The sequence below is a fragment of the Macadamia integrifolia genome, chromosome 9 (genome assembly GCF_013358625.1).
Source record: "Macadamia integrifolia cultivar HAES 741 chromosome 9, SCU_Mint_v3, whole genome shotgun sequence".
In the NCBI taxonomy this organism is placed as follows: domain Eukaryota; kingdom Viridiplantae; phylum Streptophyta; class Magnoliopsida; order Proteales; family Proteaceae; genus Macadamia; species Macadamia integrifolia.
Genome location: NC_056565.1, coordinates 36,334,264 through 36,353,723, shown reverse-complemented (window position 1 = coordinate 36,353,723; position 19,460 = coordinate 36,334,264). Strand labels below are relative to the sequence as shown.

At 40.7% G+C, this 19,460-nt stretch overlaps 1 protein-coding gene across 10 annotated transcripts in view; it reads left to right on the top strand.

Annotated features, from left to right (window-relative positions):
• Positions 1–17,488, top strand: part of LOC122088163 (chromatin modification-related protein EAF1 B-like) — a 31,876-nt gene extending 14,388 nt beyond the window's left edge. For 8 of the 10 annotated variants that reach the window (XM_042657328.1, XM_042657333.1, XM_042657336.1 and 5 more), the window contains 11 exons: positions 9,829–9,886; positions 9,992–10,188; positions 10,334–10,387; positions 10,485–10,565; positions 10,755–10,892; positions 11,031–11,147; positions 12,862–12,962; positions 13,146–13,361; positions 13,456–13,819; positions 15,026–16,940; positions 17,093–17,488. In XM_042657328.1, the coding sequence (XP_042513262.1) occupies positions 9,829–9,886; positions 9,992–10,188; positions 10,334–10,387; positions 10,485–10,565; positions 10,755–10,892; positions 11,031–11,147; positions 12,862–12,962; positions 13,146–13,361; positions 13,456–13,819; positions 15,026–16,852 (3,153 nt within the window). In that variant the 3' untranslated portion in view covers positions 16,853–16,940; positions 17,093–17,488. The remainder of the gene's footprint in view (positions 1–9,828; positions 9,887–9,991; positions 10,189–10,333; positions 10,388–10,484; positions 10,566–10,754; positions 10,893–11,030; positions 11,148–12,861; positions 12,963–13,145; positions 13,362–13,455; positions 13,820–15,025; positions 16,941–17,092) is intronic. The other 2 variants (XM_042657337.1, XM_042657334.1) reach the window with 2 other exon arrangements.
• Positions 17,489–19,460: the final 1,972 nt, after the last annotated feature.

Here is a 19,460-nt window from a genome sequence, read left to right as displayed (position 1 = left end):
ATTGATGGCGAGGGAGTGAAAATTTAGGGGAGAGAGATCCCGCAAAGTGACTGCTTCAGATATCTGGGCTCTACCTTAAACAGGGAAGGTGAGATTGATGATGATGTTTCCCACAGAATTAAAGTAGGATGGATGAAATGGAGACGAGCATCTGGAGTGTTATGTGATCGACGGATTCCTCTAAAGCTTAAGGAAAAATTCTACAGGACTGTCATAAGACCGGCTATGATGTATGTTGCTGAATGTTGGGCAGTCGAGAACCGTAACGTAGATAAGTTGAATGTGGTGGAGATGAGGATGTTGAGATGGATGTGCGGCAAAACCCTAAGGGATAGAATAAAATATGACCGGATTAGAACCAATTTAGGAATTGCACAATTTCAAGATAAGCTCAGAGAATGTCGGTTACGATAGTTTGAGCATGTTCAAAGGAGGCCTTTGGATGCCCTGGACGGAGGAGTGACCGGATGCAGATGGATGGAGATAAAAGGGCTAGGGGTAGGCCAAAAACGACCATAGATGAGTTAGTAAGAAGAGATATGCAAAAGTTAAGTCTTCACCCAAGTATGGTATCGAACAGAGCTACTTGGAGGGCTGTGATCCGGGTGGCCGATTCGTGAGTGGGATGTCCAAAATTTATATATATATATATATATATATATATTTAGCCCTTTGATCCATGTAGCCGACTCCATTCAGTTGGGATAAGGCTAAGTTGTGTTGTGTTGTTGTTGTAGTAAGATTTTACTTTTATTTCAGCATTAGACTACAATTAGGAAACTTTCAATTTCGTTTTTATCATTGGATGAATTTGAGAATGAATTGAATAGCTGTGAGTGCCTGTGTGGCGGTGCTTGTGCGATCTCCCTCCCCTCTTCTAGTGACTATTCTTTCCTAAGCATTCTGGTTATTCTGTCCTGCACTACTAGCAGCCCCATAGATTGGTTCAAATTTCCCTCACGGCCTCACCTCCTCTTCTTTCTCTTTGATATTGTGGGTCTGAGGGCCCATACCCTAGACGACTTAAACCCCATAATCTTACATCCATATAAGTCCCCTGCTGTGAGTTCCATAGCAAGATTCTGAACTGGTTCGTACCCTACCACCACGCCTGATTTCAGATCTCTTCAGTTCCTCTTCCGCTGATTTCTTCCAACTGATCACTTGGGCATTCGATAGGCCTGGGGGTATGGTTCCTACATCCAGATTTTCGGACTATAATACCTTAAAATGAGGGGGTTCTCCCAAGAGAACTGATACCTGTCTTCTGCCTCTTCCTTTGTCAAGAGGTAGAAGATAACCTCTCCTTATCATGGTTATTGAGGCCCTCTATCCATAGCCCCCCCTGGCTTTTACCACCCATTCTCAATAAATTGAAACCCTTTTCATATCCTTTCCTCTTTAAGGGTTTTTTTGGTATGATTTCGATTTCAATTTCATAGGGTCATAAATTGACATTATGGTTTGGTATGATTTTTTAACCTTATTTATGAGAAATTAAAATCAATATCATCTGAAATACTGTAATAGCTGAGGACCTGTTTGAATATTGAAATTGAAATCAATTTCAAGTCTTTTGTGTGCCCCACTTTAATGAGCATGTATTAATAACAGAGTATATATATGTCATTTGACATGTTTAGAAAGAAATGAAAGCAAAATCGCTCTATTTCGCCGCCGCCGCCGCCACCACCACCACCATAGCCCCACCCCTCTGCCTCTGCCTCCGCCACCAGCAGCACCACCCTCTCCCAAAGAAATATAGAGAATATATTCTCAGAAATTGAACCACCAAATGGATTTCTGATTCTTGCAATATGTCAGATTGATGCAAACAAAACAATTTCAATTTCTTGACCAAAAATCTATTTGTTGACTATTTCCTGAAATCAATCTGAAATTGAATTGAAATAATGCCAAATCAGCTATAACTTCCCTAGTAACCCCTTGAGAAATCTGATTATTTACAAGTTCGACATCGTCCCTGTTATTGAGTTGCTTAATGCTTGAGTGGGCCCATGGTGAACCCAAGTAGGGTTTTGTGACCCGGGTTCCGCATCATGATGACTGAATACTAACTCTCCCCTAACCATGTGATTTGCATTAAATACCCAAATAAAATATGATCAAACATAGCTTGTGTGGCTTGTGAGAGCATAGTAGTTACCCAGCCATCTTAAGTAACCCTATCACAGAATTACTCCTCATACTTTTAGAAATCTCAAGTTTTGAAATGAAACTAGAATTCCTAGTCTGCCTTGTTGTTTAAGAACCTTGTGAATAAACTAATGAGTTTATTCACAACTCTACCCTAGCTGTGTGACTCGATAAAAAACCCAAATGAAATATGACTCAACCCTAGCTTCTAATACTTGTGTTGCACTGTGAGTTCCATTGTGTATTCCTTGATTGTTTTTAGACTTCCTCTTATTTAATGTGTTTTACTTTTAGTTTTTTTGGTTAAGGCTTTATCACTTGTCTAATTTGGGGACACTGCTTTTCTCACAGTGCCTTCTAACTGCTGAGCTTGGACTTCCTCATTAAAACTTATGGAAGTTAAAGTGTTAATAAATTGCCAAAGCATGATTTGGTTATATGTTGCCTGGGGTGTAGAACATGAAAATGATTTTGAGTTGAAATATTGATGCAGTTGCCTTGGCCTGGCTGGACCAAAATGTCCCCCTTTGGAGGCCTAAGCCAAGAACCTTTCCTAAACCAGTTTTCTGGTATGGCAAGGGTCCGTAGGCTACATGGAAGATTTATTTCCATGTAATTTTTATTTTATTCTCTTTATTTTAGAAGGTCGGGTAGTGGGCGAGTCTTGGCGCAATGGCTAAGTTGCGCTATTTTTAACCTTTTGGTTGCGGGTTCGAAACTTGAAAACAACCTCTCTTGCAAAGCAAGGGGTAAGGTTGTGTACATATGCCCCTCCCAGATCCCATAGTAGCGAGGGCCTCATGCACTGGGACACTTTTTTTTTTCTTTTGTTTTGGAGGTAGATTACATAGGGGATAGTTTCCATATTTTGTTTTCATTGTTTTAGAGTAGTTTCTTATTTTAATTGGGTTTCCATTTTTATGTAAGCATGTTTCTTCTTTATATTTGCTACCATGCAATGGAGAAATCGGATTTGAGACTTGAATATTGAATGAGAAGAATTGAAGAAGATTGGATTTCGTGTGTTGCAAAGGCTTGCTGCCGTGAACTTTTACCCCCCTTCTTCTTCTTCCCTTTCCCTCTTGGTGCCATTCTCTTTCTCTGTTCTTCCCTGCTGGTACCGAAGTGTTAGAGCTGGGAGAGATTTGCTCAATCCCCTTCATTCCTTCTTTCTCTTTACAACTTCCAGCAAGGGTGTATCCGACATAGGTGATTCTAGTCTTAGTTTATTGGGCCTTGAAATCAATCCTGCTGCTTGAACCCATCCTCTAACCATTGCTGAATTTAGTTCTACTGCCAGACCTAGTTTCAGAATATTTATTTTACTTCTGTATTTGGGAGATGGACTTGCAACTGGCTGCTTTCAGGATGAACATAGGTTAGGATCAAACCCCTAATTTTTCAGCTTTGTTGGATTCCTCTCGAAGGAGTTCAAACACTCAACTCGAGCTCTGTTTTTCCATCGTAGGTCTCGGCTGGAGGTAAGGGATGACCACTACTCTCCAAGGTTTGGGTTTATTTTATTTTAAGCCTTGTTTCCCATACTACCATCTACTTAGTTCTTTACTCATGTCCTTACTTTGTCCTTGGTTCCAACTATACCCTTTCCTCTATCATATGAATTATTCCTTCTACTTCTTGTTCTTATGGTTAGTTTTTCCCATGAATTACGGTTCTGCCACCACTTGTTACTATATCAAGTGCTAGATTGTTAAAGAATTTACAGTTTTTGCCAGTGTTTACAATACTTAGTTTGGTTAGTGTTTGGGTGGTGGGGCCCAATTAGCGATTCAAACCAGGTTTTCGAGCCTTGGATGATCTGCATCACCTTGGTATCAGAGCAAATTCCTACAGCCCTGGTGAGTAATAGTAATGTACGGCTAGGTATGGTACACCCCTAACCATTGTAGGATCACAATAAAGCCCCAAATATAATGAAGATCCAGTGGCTAGATTTGCAACCAGTGTTGTCAAGGTCAGCTTGGAGTGGTTTCTTGGTTGCCTTGCTGATGTCGCCTTGAATTTCTTCCACATCGATTGCCTTGGTGCTGTGACAACTATGTTTGCAACAGAGATTAAATATTGAGAATCTGGTAAATAAAATTTCAGAATTAGATGATTCGGTGTAGCACCAGATCAGAGGCCCAAATTTGCACAAGAACCTTGGTTGAAGGCTAGGGTGGTGCAGTGCTTTATTGCCCTAAAATATCTCCCCCAAACTGATGATTAGATCCCCTAAAAATTAGGCCACAGTTCAGCAAAGAAAGAGCCCCAAAACTGAACTACTGTAGGGATAAACTAATCAAATTCAGTCAGGCCTTGTCTTGATCTGATCTAATCTTATTGGTTGACCCTGTCCAATAAATAAGGAGATATATATCAAGGGAAACACATATCTCGATAAAGTAGCTTGACCCAGAACATAATCTGTTGAGAAGTCCACGAAAATAAACAATTTATTTCACTTAAAAATCTTCCCAGGATTTCTAGTTTTGGCAAAAAATTACAACTTCGCCAATTGATCCCAAGAGGGACTCTTTAAGTGATAAGATTAGCCCCCAACCAACCACCATTCTTTATAGTCGATTGTTTGTAAATAAAACCTTGCCGGCTTGGACTGGAGTGGTTGAATGAAACAGGGAATCCAATCAGCAATGCTGCAAGATATCTCTTGTCTCTTGATCTTCCACCTAGGGTTTAAAGTATTGGTCTGTATCGTATCATATCGGTGGATATCGATATGTATAATATTGATAAACTTATCAGTATCTTTAAAAGGGTTACTATGTGCAAGGTTTAAAGTATTGATCCGTATCCTATCATATCGGCCGTATGGTATCGGTATCTATATCGGCGGGTATCGATATGATACAGGATACCTATACTTTAAACCTTGCTCCCACCACCAATTTCTTAGGGATATCGATGGATCAGATTAAGGAACTCCAACAGCTCTTCAAAAAGGTATTCAGGAGGTCTTTGTAGATCCTTCCATAGGCACCGTTGCAGGTTATGAAATAGAAATTGGAAGTAAAAGAAAAGCAGAGAAGAAAGGAAGAAGAATAAAGGATAGGGAAGGGAAGCACCTTTCACCTCGCAGGAATCTCTCCACTCGACTGCATCTCACAGCTTATGATCAATCGACCAAGTCCTTTCCTTTTTTCAAATTGTTGGCTGCTGAAATCCAGCAGTTGCTCTTTATTTATAATAATTGATTACATCAATGGGGATTCTTTCTTGCGTGGAAAGACAGCTCCCTTTGTCCTACTTTAGACACTAATTAGGAAGTCAATCCCATCCCAATCTACTTAACTAACAAACTAAAGAGTTCTAAACTTAGAAACTACCTATTACATGAAACAAATCTAATGAAAATTGGAAATTAATTTTAGCTAAAAACCCCCTTACGCAAGGAACAAAAATTATTCCAAAGATCAGAAGCTGTCAGATCCCTCCACATTCTTCTCCATGCATTGACAATGGGGCCTACTTGAGATATAGAAATTATCTCACAAGCTGCTGCCTAATATCCTGTTATGTTGGGCAGAATAAGGACTTGAACTTGCCTAATAGCCTCAAATATGGCCTAACTATGGATCTATTTTAGAGCCTAACCAGTGGACCAATGTTGCATCAAATAATGTTCTCTTCAACGGATTAGTTTCAATAAAGATGATTGTGATACAACTATAGCCAATAGTTTCAATAAAGATGATAGTGATACAACTATTGCCAATCTCACTGAACGAGTGACCACTTTAGAGTCAGTGTCAACACGCTTAATAACAATGTCAATTCTCTACATAGTATGATGCATCTTTGCAAGCGTCCATTGACATGATAACTGCTGAGAAAGGAAAGAGTCCCATCCTATCTGGGGATTCTTCCAACTTTGTCCCACATGATTTGCTACACGTCACCCCACCATCACTCACAACCACTCCACCACCACCTCCACATGTTACCCTCTACCAACACCACCACTAGGGGTAAACAGCGCTGGTTGGGCCGGATTTCTTAAAACCCTAGCCGAACTTAGGTCCTTAAAACTCAACCCAAGCCCAACCCTACTAGGCTCATGCCAACCCAACCCGACCCTAACTGACTCTGATTGGGTTGGGTTGGGCCAGGTTGGCCCTGATTTGTGCCAGGGTCGGGCTAACCTTGATTGACCTTGTTTTTTCCATTTGTGTCCTATGAATTAAAAAAGAAATAAAAAAAAAGAAGCACCAATAGATCAAATGATCAATACACAACTAATATTATGAAGTGCAACACAATAATGGATGTTCAGGACACTTGACCATAAGAATCAATGACCCAAATTTCATTATTTTGAATAAAAGGATAGGATGATAATGCTAAATTATATTATATAAATCAAGGTTAAAATCAAGGCCGGGTTAGGCCAGGCCAAGTCGTGCTGGGCTTTAGCCTCAACCCAGGCCTGGCCCAACCCTGACCTAGGGTCCATGTTTTTCAACCCTAACCCGTCTTCAGGGTCAAAAATCTTAGCCCAAGCCCTATTCGAGCTTAGGGGGGGTTTGGGCCGTTAGGGCCAAACTTACACCCCTAACCACCACTACCATATAGGGCTAGACGATATGAAGACTGAGTGGACAAAGTAGTGAGGTTGGATGCCCTTGATTTTTATGGGGACCATAACCCAAAAGAATACATTGACTGGGTTCACAGTTTGGAAAATTTCTTCAGATTGTACAATTTGATTGAGGTCAGGAAATTGATATTTGCAGAGGGTAAGTTAAAAGGCACGGCTTGAATTTGGTGGATTAAACACCAGCAGTAGAACATGACTCAAGGTCTTGGGCAGGTTACTACATGGGCTAAGATGCGAAATGCAATGTAGCAAAGATTCACATATCAATGCCGCACTTGCTACCAACAGATTGTCTACTATATAGGAAGCAATTCAAGTTGAGGAAAGTCTGAAGATGCCTTACACTTGGGGGACTTTTACTGACACATTCTAGAGGGGATAGCTCCCATCTACAATAGTCTTCTTCTCAAGAGAAATTGATTTCGATTAGTAAACCATAGGCTTTACACAACCGGTTCGTCTTTACTCCCACCTCGGCGAGGTTTAGACAGACCTTACTCCCCACCTCGGTGTGGATATGACATGAATTCGGTGATACTGACGGTAGCTATTCAGTACTTCGAGTGCAACGGGTACGAACATATGCCTATTCAGTGCACTAACCAGTTGGTAGCTTACATTGACAAGGATAAATTTCATACCATTTGAATCGGAAGAGAAACGAAAGACATGGACAGTAAATCTGGAGGTTGAGTGTGAGAGTGAGCCTACAGTGGTCAGTGGCGGTGATAGTGACGGAGAGCGTCAGCAATGCTATATTATTTGCCATTTCTTAACTACATAGAAGGTTCTCGATGAGGAAGATTGGCTTCATAACAATATCTTTCAGACTAGGGTGCGATGCAATGACAACTTGTGTACTATGGTGGTTGATCCCGGCAGCCGCATGGTTTAAAGTATCTTTGATGCCGATATGATACCTTCCAATAGTTATCTTAAATTAAGCCGATCGATACGATGACTAATACCAATATTTTAATTCTTGTTCTTTAGCATATCTTAGTGTATCTTCGATACGATACGATGCCCTCCTATGCGTATATTAAATTTAACCGACCGATACAGAAACTGATACCGATACTCTAATCCTTGCCGGCAGTTGCACCAACATCGTTCTGAAGATGTTGTTCGCAAGTTAGGTCTGAAGACGGAACCTCATCCGAATCCCTACAAGGTTGCGTGGGGCAAATAATACAAATCTCAAGATTAATGAAAGGTGTTGGCTTACATATTCCATTAGTGGATTGATTGATTAGGTGAAGTGTGATGTCCTCCCTTTGAAAGTCTGCCACATTCTTCTCGAACGCCCATGGTTGTATGACAAGAAAGTCAAGTACTTTGATTATGAGAATACATATTCCTTTTAGCGTGGTGGACTTTAGATGGAATTTCTTTCGGCAAAAGATCTTCCATCTCTCAAACTCAAGCGGATGGCTGGTACATTCCTCCTCTGGCGCGTTGACTCAAACGTCATTCTTTGACCTCATCCAAACTCGACGAAGTTGATTTCTTTTTAGAGGAGGCGAGCTGATGCAATTGGCTTGGCTGGACCAAAACGACCCCCTTCGGTAGCCTAAGACAAGAACCATTCCTGAATCGGTTTTCTGGTCTGGCTGGGGTTGGTAGGCTACATAGGAGACCTGTTTCTATGTAAGTTTTATTTTATTTTCTTTGTTTTAGAAGGTTGGGCATATCGTGTAGGGGATAGTTTCCATATTTTAATTTCCTTGTTTTAGAGTAGTTTCTTATTTTAATTAGGTTTCCATTTTTATGTAAGGGTGTTTCTTCTTACATTTGCTGCTATATGATGGAGAAATCAGATTTGAGACTTGAATATTGAACGAGAAATATTAAAGAAGATTGGATTTCGTGTGTTGCGAAGGCTTCCTGCCGTGAACTTTTAACCCCCCCCCCCTTTCTTTTAATCTTTTTCCCTTCCCCTCTTGGTGCGATTCTCTTTCTCTGTTCCTTCCCTGCTGCTACCGAAGCATTAGAGTTGGGAGAGATTTGCTCAATCCCCTTCATTTGTTCTTCTTTCTCTTTACAACTTCCAGTGGGGGTGTATCCAACACAGGGAAATTCTAGCCGTAGTTTGTTGGGCCCTGAAATCAATCCTGCTGCATGAACCCATCCTCTAACAATTGCTGAATTCAGTTCTACTGCTAGAATAAGATTCGGAATATTTATTTTACTTCTGTATTTGGGAGTTGGACTTGCAACTGGCTTCTTTCGGGATGAACATAGGTTAGGATTAAACCCCTAATTTTTCAGCTCTGTTGGATCCCTCCTGAAGGAGTTCAAACACTCAACTCGAGCTCTGTTCTTCTGTCATAGGTCTCGGCTGGATGTAAGGGATGACTACTACTCTCCACATTTTGGGTTTATTTTATTTTAAACCTTGTTTCCCATATTGCCGTCTACTTAGTTCTTTAATCCCTCATGTCCTTACTTTATCCTTAGTTCCAACTATGCCCTTTCCTCTATCATGCGAATTATTCCTTCTTCTAGTTGTTCGTATTGTTAGTTTTTTTTTCCCCCCATTAATTATAGTTCTGCCACCACTTGTTACTTACCATATTAAGTGCTAGATTGATAAAGAATTTACAGATGTTGCCATTGTTTACAATACTTAGTTTGGTTGGTGTTTGGGTGGGGCCCAATAGCAATCCGAACCGGGTTTTCGAACCCTGGATCCGCATTGAATATGCATCCAGTAAGATTTAGTAAGTTGTATTCATACCCATTTTTTCTTTGGTAGCAAGCACACAATTAACATATGTGGAGTTTAAAGTGATGATAAAATGAAATTATGCTGATGAGGTATAGACTCTGCACGAGGCTCCCGCCAATGCGGGGTTTGGGGAGGGTTATTATGTACCAGTCTTACCACTGCTTTATTGAGAGATTGTTACCTGACGTGAACCTGCACCTGCTGACACTAGGTCGCAATGGAGCAACCTTACCGTTGTGCCAAGGCCCACCTTTTAATGTCTGTTTGTGCATATGGTAATGCAATATCTTCAGATATTCATAGTGTGCCCTTTTAATTGCAGAGGGACCATTCCAAAAAAAGAATGGAGGGTCATCATTTTGAATCTAATGGAAACAATGGTAATGCTCTTTCTCATTTTGCACCATGCTCTTAAGCAGGAAGCTTAATAAATGCATAAATTGTACTTCTTACATTTACTTGAATTATGAATGGCTTCTGTGAAGGTCTTTTTGGCCAACATGTCGCGAAAAGGCCTAAGATCATGAAGCAATTAGCAGATACCTCTCCTGAGAACTTTGCACCAGTGACTGGGTCAATTCCTTCTCCAGTGGCTTCCCAAATGAGTAATATGTCCAATCCAAATAAGCTAATGAAAATGATTGCTGGCCGGGATCGGGGAAGGAAAGCCAAGGTGCTGAAGGTTTGTTTTATGTTGACAGCCTGTTGACAGCTCCATGTGATCTCTATTTACTTTGACACTGGTTTCTTTGCTAGTGTATCTTCAATTCTTCATTCGCATGATCTTTTGGCATTAAATGTTTGATCTCCCCCCATGATTGTTGCAGGTTCCTGCTGGGCAGTCAGGGTCAGGGAGTCCATGGTCACTATTTGAAGATCAGGTGATATGGATCCTTTCAATGATATTTAGAATCGAGGGGTTTTAAAAACCAGGAATGAATCTCTTAAATTCTTTCTGATTTTTTTTTTTTAATGCAGGCACTTGTTGTCCTTGTACATGATATGGGTCCAAACTGGGAGCTTGTAAGTGACGCTATCAACAGTACACTACAGTTCAAGGTAAAACTAAATTCATAATCTTCCTCACTCACGACTTATCCTTGCTTTCGGTGCTGTATTAAGTTCTTTCACTAGCCCTTTGGTTGCTTTCTGTCGTCCTCATTCTATGGTTTATGGCATATATATTCATTGCTTTTGTACTTGGGGATTAAAGATGCTGAATTTTATCTACCCGTCCAATGTTTCCAGTGCATCTTTCGGAAACCAAAGGAGTGCAAAGAGCGTCACAAAATTTTAATGGATAGGAATGGTGGTGATGGAGCTGATAGTGCTGAAGATTCAGGGTCATCACAACCTTATCCATCTACTTTACCTGGCATTCCAAAGGCATGCTTTCTGTTTTCTAACTTGTACTCTGCTTCCTTTTTCTTTGTATGTTGGTTATGGAGTAACTTTATAACTACATAACTGCAGCTTGAAAAATTAACTGATCCTATCTGTTGGTGGTGCTGCATTCATAATCAGGGCAGTGCCAGACAATTGTTTCAACGTTTGCAGGGTCCTATGGAAGAGGATACTCTTAAGTCTCATTTTGAGAAAATCATTTTGCTTGGTCAGCAAATGCATTCTCGTAGGAGCCAGGTTTGGTTCACAACTGCATCTTGAAGCATAATATCATACTATGTTTTTATATTGATTGATTTTTTTTTACCGAGTTAAAATTCTAGGATGAAAATTTGCATACGCAAGTCAGCCTCTTTTATTTTTAATTGGATTACTTTCGAAGAGTTTATATAAAAGGTCTTGTTTGGCATTTAATAGTCCATTTTTGTAGTTCTTGATCGTTAGATGCCCAACTCCATATAAAATTGGCATGTTTTTAACTTCTATTTTGGCTAGTTCCCACTTTTTGGTACTTTCCAGTTTCCATAGTTTCTATATATTACATATATATGGATACGAAGTCAAAACCTTGCATAGATACACAAGGCACTAGCATTGGCAACATGAACCCACTTACCAAAAGCGAAAAAAAGAAGGATGATTTGGACATATGAATTTTTGGTTTTAAATGTTTTTTAAAAATATTTTTATTCCATATAAATAATTATAATACTAATATGTTTGGACCTCAGTTTTCCCTACTTTGTTTCGTACGGATCCATGTAGCCGACCCCATTAAGTTGGAGATAAGGCTAAGTTTTTTGTTGTTGTATAAATAATTATGAGTGTCTCCTAATATATCAGAATATTTTCTGTGCATATGTACCTAAGCTATTGGTAGTGTGTCTGAAATCAACTCAACTAAGCCTCATCCCAGCAAAATTTGGGGTGGCTACCCTGATCCTGTTTTCACCATTCAACTATATACCCTAACCCATGAATGCCGTCTCTCAGAGTTTCTCTCAAGGCCATTTCAGGTCTACTCCTTGCTCTTTTAGCTCCTCCATTTGGAATCTCCAATCCTCTTTATGAGTTCATTCAAGGATGTTCTTTGCACATCTTCATGGCTTCATGCCACATTGCCACCTCGAATGACTCTTTCTTATCATGTATTGGAGCTACTCCTAAATTACCTCTAATGTGCTCATTCCGAATTTTATATTTTCTAGTTTTATAACTCATCTCAATAACCTCATCTTAGTTACTTTAATTTTATTTATATGTTGTTTCTTCATTGCCAAACTTTCAATTCCATTAATCATTGTAGTTCTCCAGCATTCTCTTTTCTATTTTACTATCTTTCCCAGGTGTCTAGGTAACAGCTGTAGATTCGTTGGATTATAATTCAAGCTTCTAATCTTCAATATATATTCAATATTTGTGGTTTCTTGGCCATTTATTATCTAATTTCGAGATTATATGTTCATCTGCATGATAAATTAACATATTTTATCCTTGATAGCTAATCTGCATAATGAATCTGTGTTCCTAACTCTGAGATTCTCAGGCTAGTTGATTCTTTCCATGCTATGTTCTATGATGGAACAAGGCGTTTGTATATTTGTGGGTTTTAAGGCATTAAATATATAGTCTGCATGATTAATTGGCTCACTGTTAGTGGCCCTATGTTGCCACTCCCGAACTGCCAATTTTTTCGGTGTTCCTCATGTTCTCAGATTGAGAATTCCTGTTTCTATGGTTTTTTGGCAACATGGATTTAAGTGGTTTGCTATCTAATTATTTGCATCAGAACTTGTTTAAAAACATTGTAAAAGTGTAAAATCAATAGTTTTTGGATCTGCGAGCAATTGTACTAAGGTGGCTTTTGAGTTATTTGATGTTGCCTCCATTTACATCCCTTAAACAAGTTTTTGAGTGATTGATTATTTTTATTGCTTTTTTCCTTTTGAAGAATGATAATCAGGAACTGAAGCAAATAGCACCAGTCCATAATTCTCATATTATTGCCCTTTCGCAAGTCTGCCCTAATAACTTGAATGGAGGAACTCTAACGTAAGTTTGGTGGCGTGCATTTGAGTTGCCAAAATTTCTAAGAATTTGACTTTTTGCTCCACATATTCATTCGTGTTTTCATCATTCACGGTTTTGGGCACTTGATGCACTTTATATTGCTTCATGTGTACTTATTTCTCATAATAATATGATTTTTAATTGATTCCATTGAATTTGATGAAGGCCTCTTGATCTTTGTGATGCCACAACATCTGGCCAAGATGTTCATTCCCTTGGATACCAAGGGTGTCATAATAGTGGTTTAGCGATTACAAATCAGGGTTCTGTTGCATCAGTTCTCCCAACTTCTGGAGCAAATACCATGCTGCAAGGGTCTTCTGGTATGACTCTTGGCAACAGCCTGCCATCACCATCTTCTGGCCTGAGTGCTCCTACGAGGTACCTTGTGTTTGTGATTTTTTGTTTCTCTTTTTTCAATTCTAAATTCTTATACTGGTATTAATTGGCTGTTATTTATTGGGGATGGTCAAAGATATGGTGCTCCAAGACCAGCATCTCTACCAGTTGATGAACAACAAAGAATTCATCAAATGCTATCTGGTAGAAACGTCCAGCAGCCTGGCATGAGCGTTCCTGGGGCTATGCCAGGCACAGATCGTGGTGTTCGCATGCTACCTGGTGGAAATGGTATGGGTATAATGTGTGGAATGAATAGAGGTATGCCAATGCCTCGACCAGGATTTCAAGGAATAGGTTCAGCAGCTATGCTGAACTCCGGAAGTATGCTCACCTCAAGTGGGGTGGGGATGCCAAGCCCTGTAAATATGCACACTGGAGCTGTTTCTGCACAGGGAAGCTCTATGCTTGGACCCTGTGATGCTTTGCATTTGATGCGAGTGAGTATGTTTAAATTCTGCTGGACTACAGTAATTGTTCTGTTTTCTGTTAGATAATTACTTTTTTGGTTTAAGAGTTTTGTGGATGCCACTAAACTCCTGACCCATTCAATACAGTAAGACAAAATGTTCAAATTTTGACAATTCCCAATAGTTTTGGAATTTTTTTTTTCTCTGGTTTGAAAGGTGGTGAGGGTGATATGAAGGATATATTATATGAATTTTTGTGGGGTAGGAAGAAATGAAGAGTTATTAAAAAGGAAAATAGAAATAAGAAAAAATTGGAAAAAAAAAAAAAACTGTAAGTAATAAAAGGTGGATGGTGGGGAGGAATTTGTTGGACATTTTGTCTAAATCATGAAATCTATTTGAAAATTGTCAATGTTGGTTGATGCCTGTCGTCTGATAACCCAAACTCAAAGGCCTGAGAGGACCATTATACATGTTGATTGTTAAGTTGCATTTTTTATCATTAGATATCTCTAGAAGTTCACCCTTTCCTACATGTCAGTGACCTTATGCACTTCTCAGAAAAAAAGGTAGTGATATAAAAATCCAGAAGACTAAATATCTTTCACGTGTAAATTCACCTGACTTTCAAATTTGGTGCAAATATTACCACCAGCCCCTTTCTACCTATAAAATTTCAGTTCAGTAGATTTACGACATGGATAAAACCAGTTCAAAATATGGTTAAAAACTCAAAACAAGGACCCAAAAGTACAGGATATGCAAAATACACAAATAATTGAATACAATTTGGTCATATGATTGAATAGGACCACGAATTTGACATGTGGCTAATCCATAAGGGGCCCTACTTATTCATACAATTGGAAGTTGCCACATCTTCAGCCACTTACCAAAATAAACTGAAATGATCGGCAACATGTCCGTACTGCCACAGTTTTGCCAAATGTTTAAAAAAAATAAATAAAAAATGATTGTATTTGAACATATGAAATCATCAAGATAAATGAAAAGTGGAGCTGTGTTGATGGCATCTGCAGTACTGAGTTTGCGTGGCAACGTTATACTGTTTATTATTGTCACTGTAAATGGTGACACAATGCTTATTTTTGTTGTGGTTCTGTTCAGAGCTTCTGTCTTTTTCTCCCTGAACTAGTCTATTAATTGTTCATCTGATTTCAGAATTTTGATACAACAACAATTCTCCCTGATTATGGCATTTCTTTTCTGTTTTAGCCTGGTCAGAATCCAGAGGATCAGAGGCAGATGATGATGCAAGAACTTCAGATGCAGGTCACGCAAGGGAGCAGCCAAGGGGTGCCCCCTTACAATGGGCTGAGTACTGCATTCTCCAATCAGACAATCCCTCCATCAGTTCAGACATTTCCAGTCCAACATCAGCAACATCAGATGCCCCCACAACAACCACATGTGTTGCACCACCCTCGCCTCCAAGGAAACAGCCATGCTACAAACCCACAACAGCAAGCCTATATTCTTCGCCTTGCTAAAGAGAGGCAGCTTCAGCAACGGTACTTGCATCAGCAGCAGCAACAACACCAGTTTTCTGCCTCCAATCCTTTGATGCCGCATCCCCAATCACAGTCTCAACATCCCATATCATCTTCCATGCAAAATAGTTCTCAGATTCAGAAACAGGTATCCTCTCAGCCAGTATCAATGCCCCCTCCGAATTCCGAGCATCCCTTGACACCGTCTTCTCCAATGAATCCCATCTCTTCGCAATCCCAACAGAAACATCACCTACAACCTCATGGGCATGGTCGGAACACTCAAGCTGGTGGTGTCAGCCTCCCAAATCAGATGATGAAGCAGCGGCAGCGGCAGCAGCAGCAGCAACAACAGCAACAACTTCAACAGCCTGGCAGGCATCCTCCTCAACAACGGCAACAGGCACAATCGCAACAGCAAGCTAAACTTATGAAGGGATTGGGTAGAGGAAATATGATGATTCATCAGAACCTTGCTATTGATCCCTCCCATGTGAATGGGTTTCCTACGACTACAGGAAATCAAGTTGCTGAGAAGGGTGAGAAGGTCATGCATCTGATGCAAGGACAGGGTTTATATCCTGGTGTAGGTTCCAATTCCATTCAACCTGGTAAACAGTTGATACCCCAATCTTCAAATCAGTGCCAGCCACAGCAAAAGATGTTTCCTCGTCCACCACCCCCTTCATCGAAGCAGCTGTCACAGATGCCTTCTCATCCGGATAATTGCAATCAAGGACAGGTCCCATCAGTTTCCCCTGGTCATATATTACCATCCCAACAACCAGTTTCTTCACTGTCTATGGCTTCTTCACATCAGCAGCAGCATTCGCAGCCACAGCAAAGACAGGGAGGTCAGCCACCACATGCCATCCAACGAATGCTTCAACAGAGTCGGCAAATGAGCTCTGATCCCCCTCTGCAGTCTCCAGTTGAGCATATTCAAGTTACCCAGCATACTGGGAACAATGCATTTCAGATGGCTACCACCACAGCAATGCCCCAGTCCTCTACTGAATTGAGCAATGTTGTACCTGTTGTTTCCTCTGCAAGCACTCCACAGTGGAAGGCACCAGAACCATTATATGATGCCGGTTCGCCAAATGCAGCCACTAACTTGGCTGCTGTTGGAAACTCACCTCTGCCGAATACTATAGGAACCGAGTCCATTTCCTCTCCTCGCCGATCCCAGAGGCAATTCTCAGGCAACATGTCCATTCATGGACACAATGTTGGGACACAGTGGCAGCAGCCACCACAACAACAGTCACAACCATCTCCGCCACCACTAACACCTCCAGCACCGGCGCTAGCTCCCCCACAACAAACACAACCGATGCAGCAGCAGCCACCAGCACACCCTGCACCATCACCACCACCACCACCACAACCCCCAGCCCAACCCCCACAATCAAACCCACCATCCCAACAACACCAGCTGGAGCCACCCCAACGGCAGCAGCTACCTCAACTGCAGCAATCTCAACAGCAGAATCTGCCTGCTGGGGAGGGTGGTCTGCATGCCAGGCATACTGATTCTGGATCAGGATGAATAACTGCAGTGGTTGAGCAGTCCTCAGTGTAGTGGGTTGGTCTGGTTGGGCTTTTGCCCTGCATGCCCATGTAACAGCAATGTACAGGTAAAGAGCTAATTCCATGACCCAGATTCTTCTAATTTTACATTAGCACATCCATATGTCATACAGTGAATCAGACATAAGAAATATGGTGGGATTCTTCTGTTCTGTTTCATGGAACATGTTGAGCTGATTGGGTATTGGGTTATGTACAGATGGAGGCTGGTTACTTCCCGTCGGAATGCTTTGTTGGAAGGAGTGTCCTGATGTGGGTTTCACCGGTGTTGGAGGGAGGCAATGTGGGTTATTGTTTTTGGAATCTTCTTGTTCTTCCTTGTACATTACTATTGATAAAAGCATCGGACAGAGGGTGACAAAGAGGTTCATGTACAGGGGTCTCATTCCTATTTTTCTCTTTGTTACCTTTTAGCCCCGAGTTACCATGTACAGGGGGAAGGGAGGGGGAGGGGGTCTTAGTTTATTTCTGGCTCCCGCTAGTGTTTAAATGTATTATTATGTTTTTTGGATTAAGCTGTTAGTGATCATTGTTCTGAGCATAGCTTTTGTACAAGTAAATGGGTTATTTGTGTAAGAGAGTTCGATGAGCCAAAGTAGGCTTAGCATGGCCACTGCATAAGCCACTCAAACCATTTACAGATAGCCAGTCTATACTTCTATTGTTTCAAACCCATTCTCCTTTACACTCTGCAATCCTTGGAATACTCCATTAGCTTCTGACTCCTTGGTGGATCTTGAAATCTAGAATCCTTAGTAGCAAAATGAAATTGATATTATAAAGTATAACTGAAGCCCATCCAGCAACCCTAGATGAGGAATCAAAGTTTGCTTCACAAATTAAAAAAGGGTGATACACTGACAGTAGACTTAAGATACTGAGGAAGGAATTTGGCTCCTTGACTCATCACTCATCTCATTTTCTACTCTCCTTGCTGGGCCTTTCTTTATTGCCATTGAGGTGCATTCTAGGGCTGCTAACTGGGTTCTTATCTGCATCTACGCCCCCCTCAACCTAATCCTCAAACTGCTTGTTGGAATGACCTCTCCCTCTTTCTTGTTTCCCTCCCCTTTTTGCGCGTTGGGGATTTTGATGATATTCTGAAACCTTCAAACCATCCCCCTCTTCTCTTCTTGAAAACGCTCTCTCGTCTTTCAACCTGGAAGAAATCAGGATTGTAGGGAATCATTTGCCTGAACTAATGAACGAAAATCACCCAAGTTAATCAAAGAAGCACTAGACAAAGTCTTTGCCTCCCCAACTTGGCTTTCCTTGTTTCCGGCAACCTCTCTATCGAAGTTGCCCTCTCTTTTCTTTCCAATTCTGTTCCTATTCCTAAGATTAGGAAACTTTTCCACTTTCAGAACGCCTGGTCTTCCCACCCTGAGTTCTACTCCTTCTGTCACAACAAATGGAACCTGATCTCTGACACTAACCTTGCTTCTAAGCTGGCCAGTTTCAGCAGGAGCCTTTCGAAATGGAACATTACCACCTTTGGTATTATCTATCTATTAAAGGAGTCCTTGGTTTATCACACCTTGCTGCTGAAGACCATCCATCCCCTTCCCCTGCCACCCATGAGTCTATCTCCCACAACCTTAAAGTGGATTTTTGAGGCTGAGGAATTATTCTGGTTTCAAAAATCCAGACATTTGCAGCTCAAGGATGTTGTATGCTATTGTTCGGAATAACCAATAGAAGGAAGATTGATTGTGTCCGATCTCTCCTTCAAAATCCTGTAGACATTGCCAGTGCCTTTGCCACTCATCTTCTATCATTTTCACTACTTCCAACCCCGTTGACCCATCCTTCATTGAATGTCTCTTCCCACCCATTCTCGATCCTGAAGAGCTACGAGGCCTTCATGAAATCCCTTCCTTTACTGAAATCCATAGTCTTGTCTTCTCCACTGGGGCCTATAAAGCCCGTGCTGATGGATTCCAATCGTGTTTTCAGAAATTTTGGGATTTGATCAATGTGGATGTTTGCAACTTCTTCACCTCATTTTTAGGAACATCACTCCTCCCCTGGTTCCAACCATACTCTTATTTGTCTTATTCTAAAAAAAAAAAATACTCTTCCATTGTTGGGGATTTCAAAACTATTAGCTTGTGCAATGTCTCTTACAAATTCATTATCATAATTTTTTCTTGGAGACTCAAGTCCATCCTTCCTAGAGTTATTTCCCCGTTTCTATCATCCTTTGTCTTTGGCCGACAGATTTTTGACAGTATCATTGTTGTCCAAGAAAATTTTCATTTTCTTAAATCTATAGAAGGTAAGTTGGGTTATGTTGCTATTAAACTGGATATGGCCAAAGCTTATGACAAGATTGAATGGGCTTCTTATGAGACACTTTTGACTATCTTAGGTTTGGAGAAAAATGGAGAGGCATAATTAGTTACCTCATTAGTTCCCCATCTTTTCTCCATTAAACTTAATGGGGCTACCTATAATATTTTTGAACCTTCCAGGAGTATCGGACAAAGGTGTCCTCTCAGTCCCTTTTTGTTTATTGTAACCATGGAAGGACTTTCGCGCCTCTTAAATGCCCATAGGGACCTCAA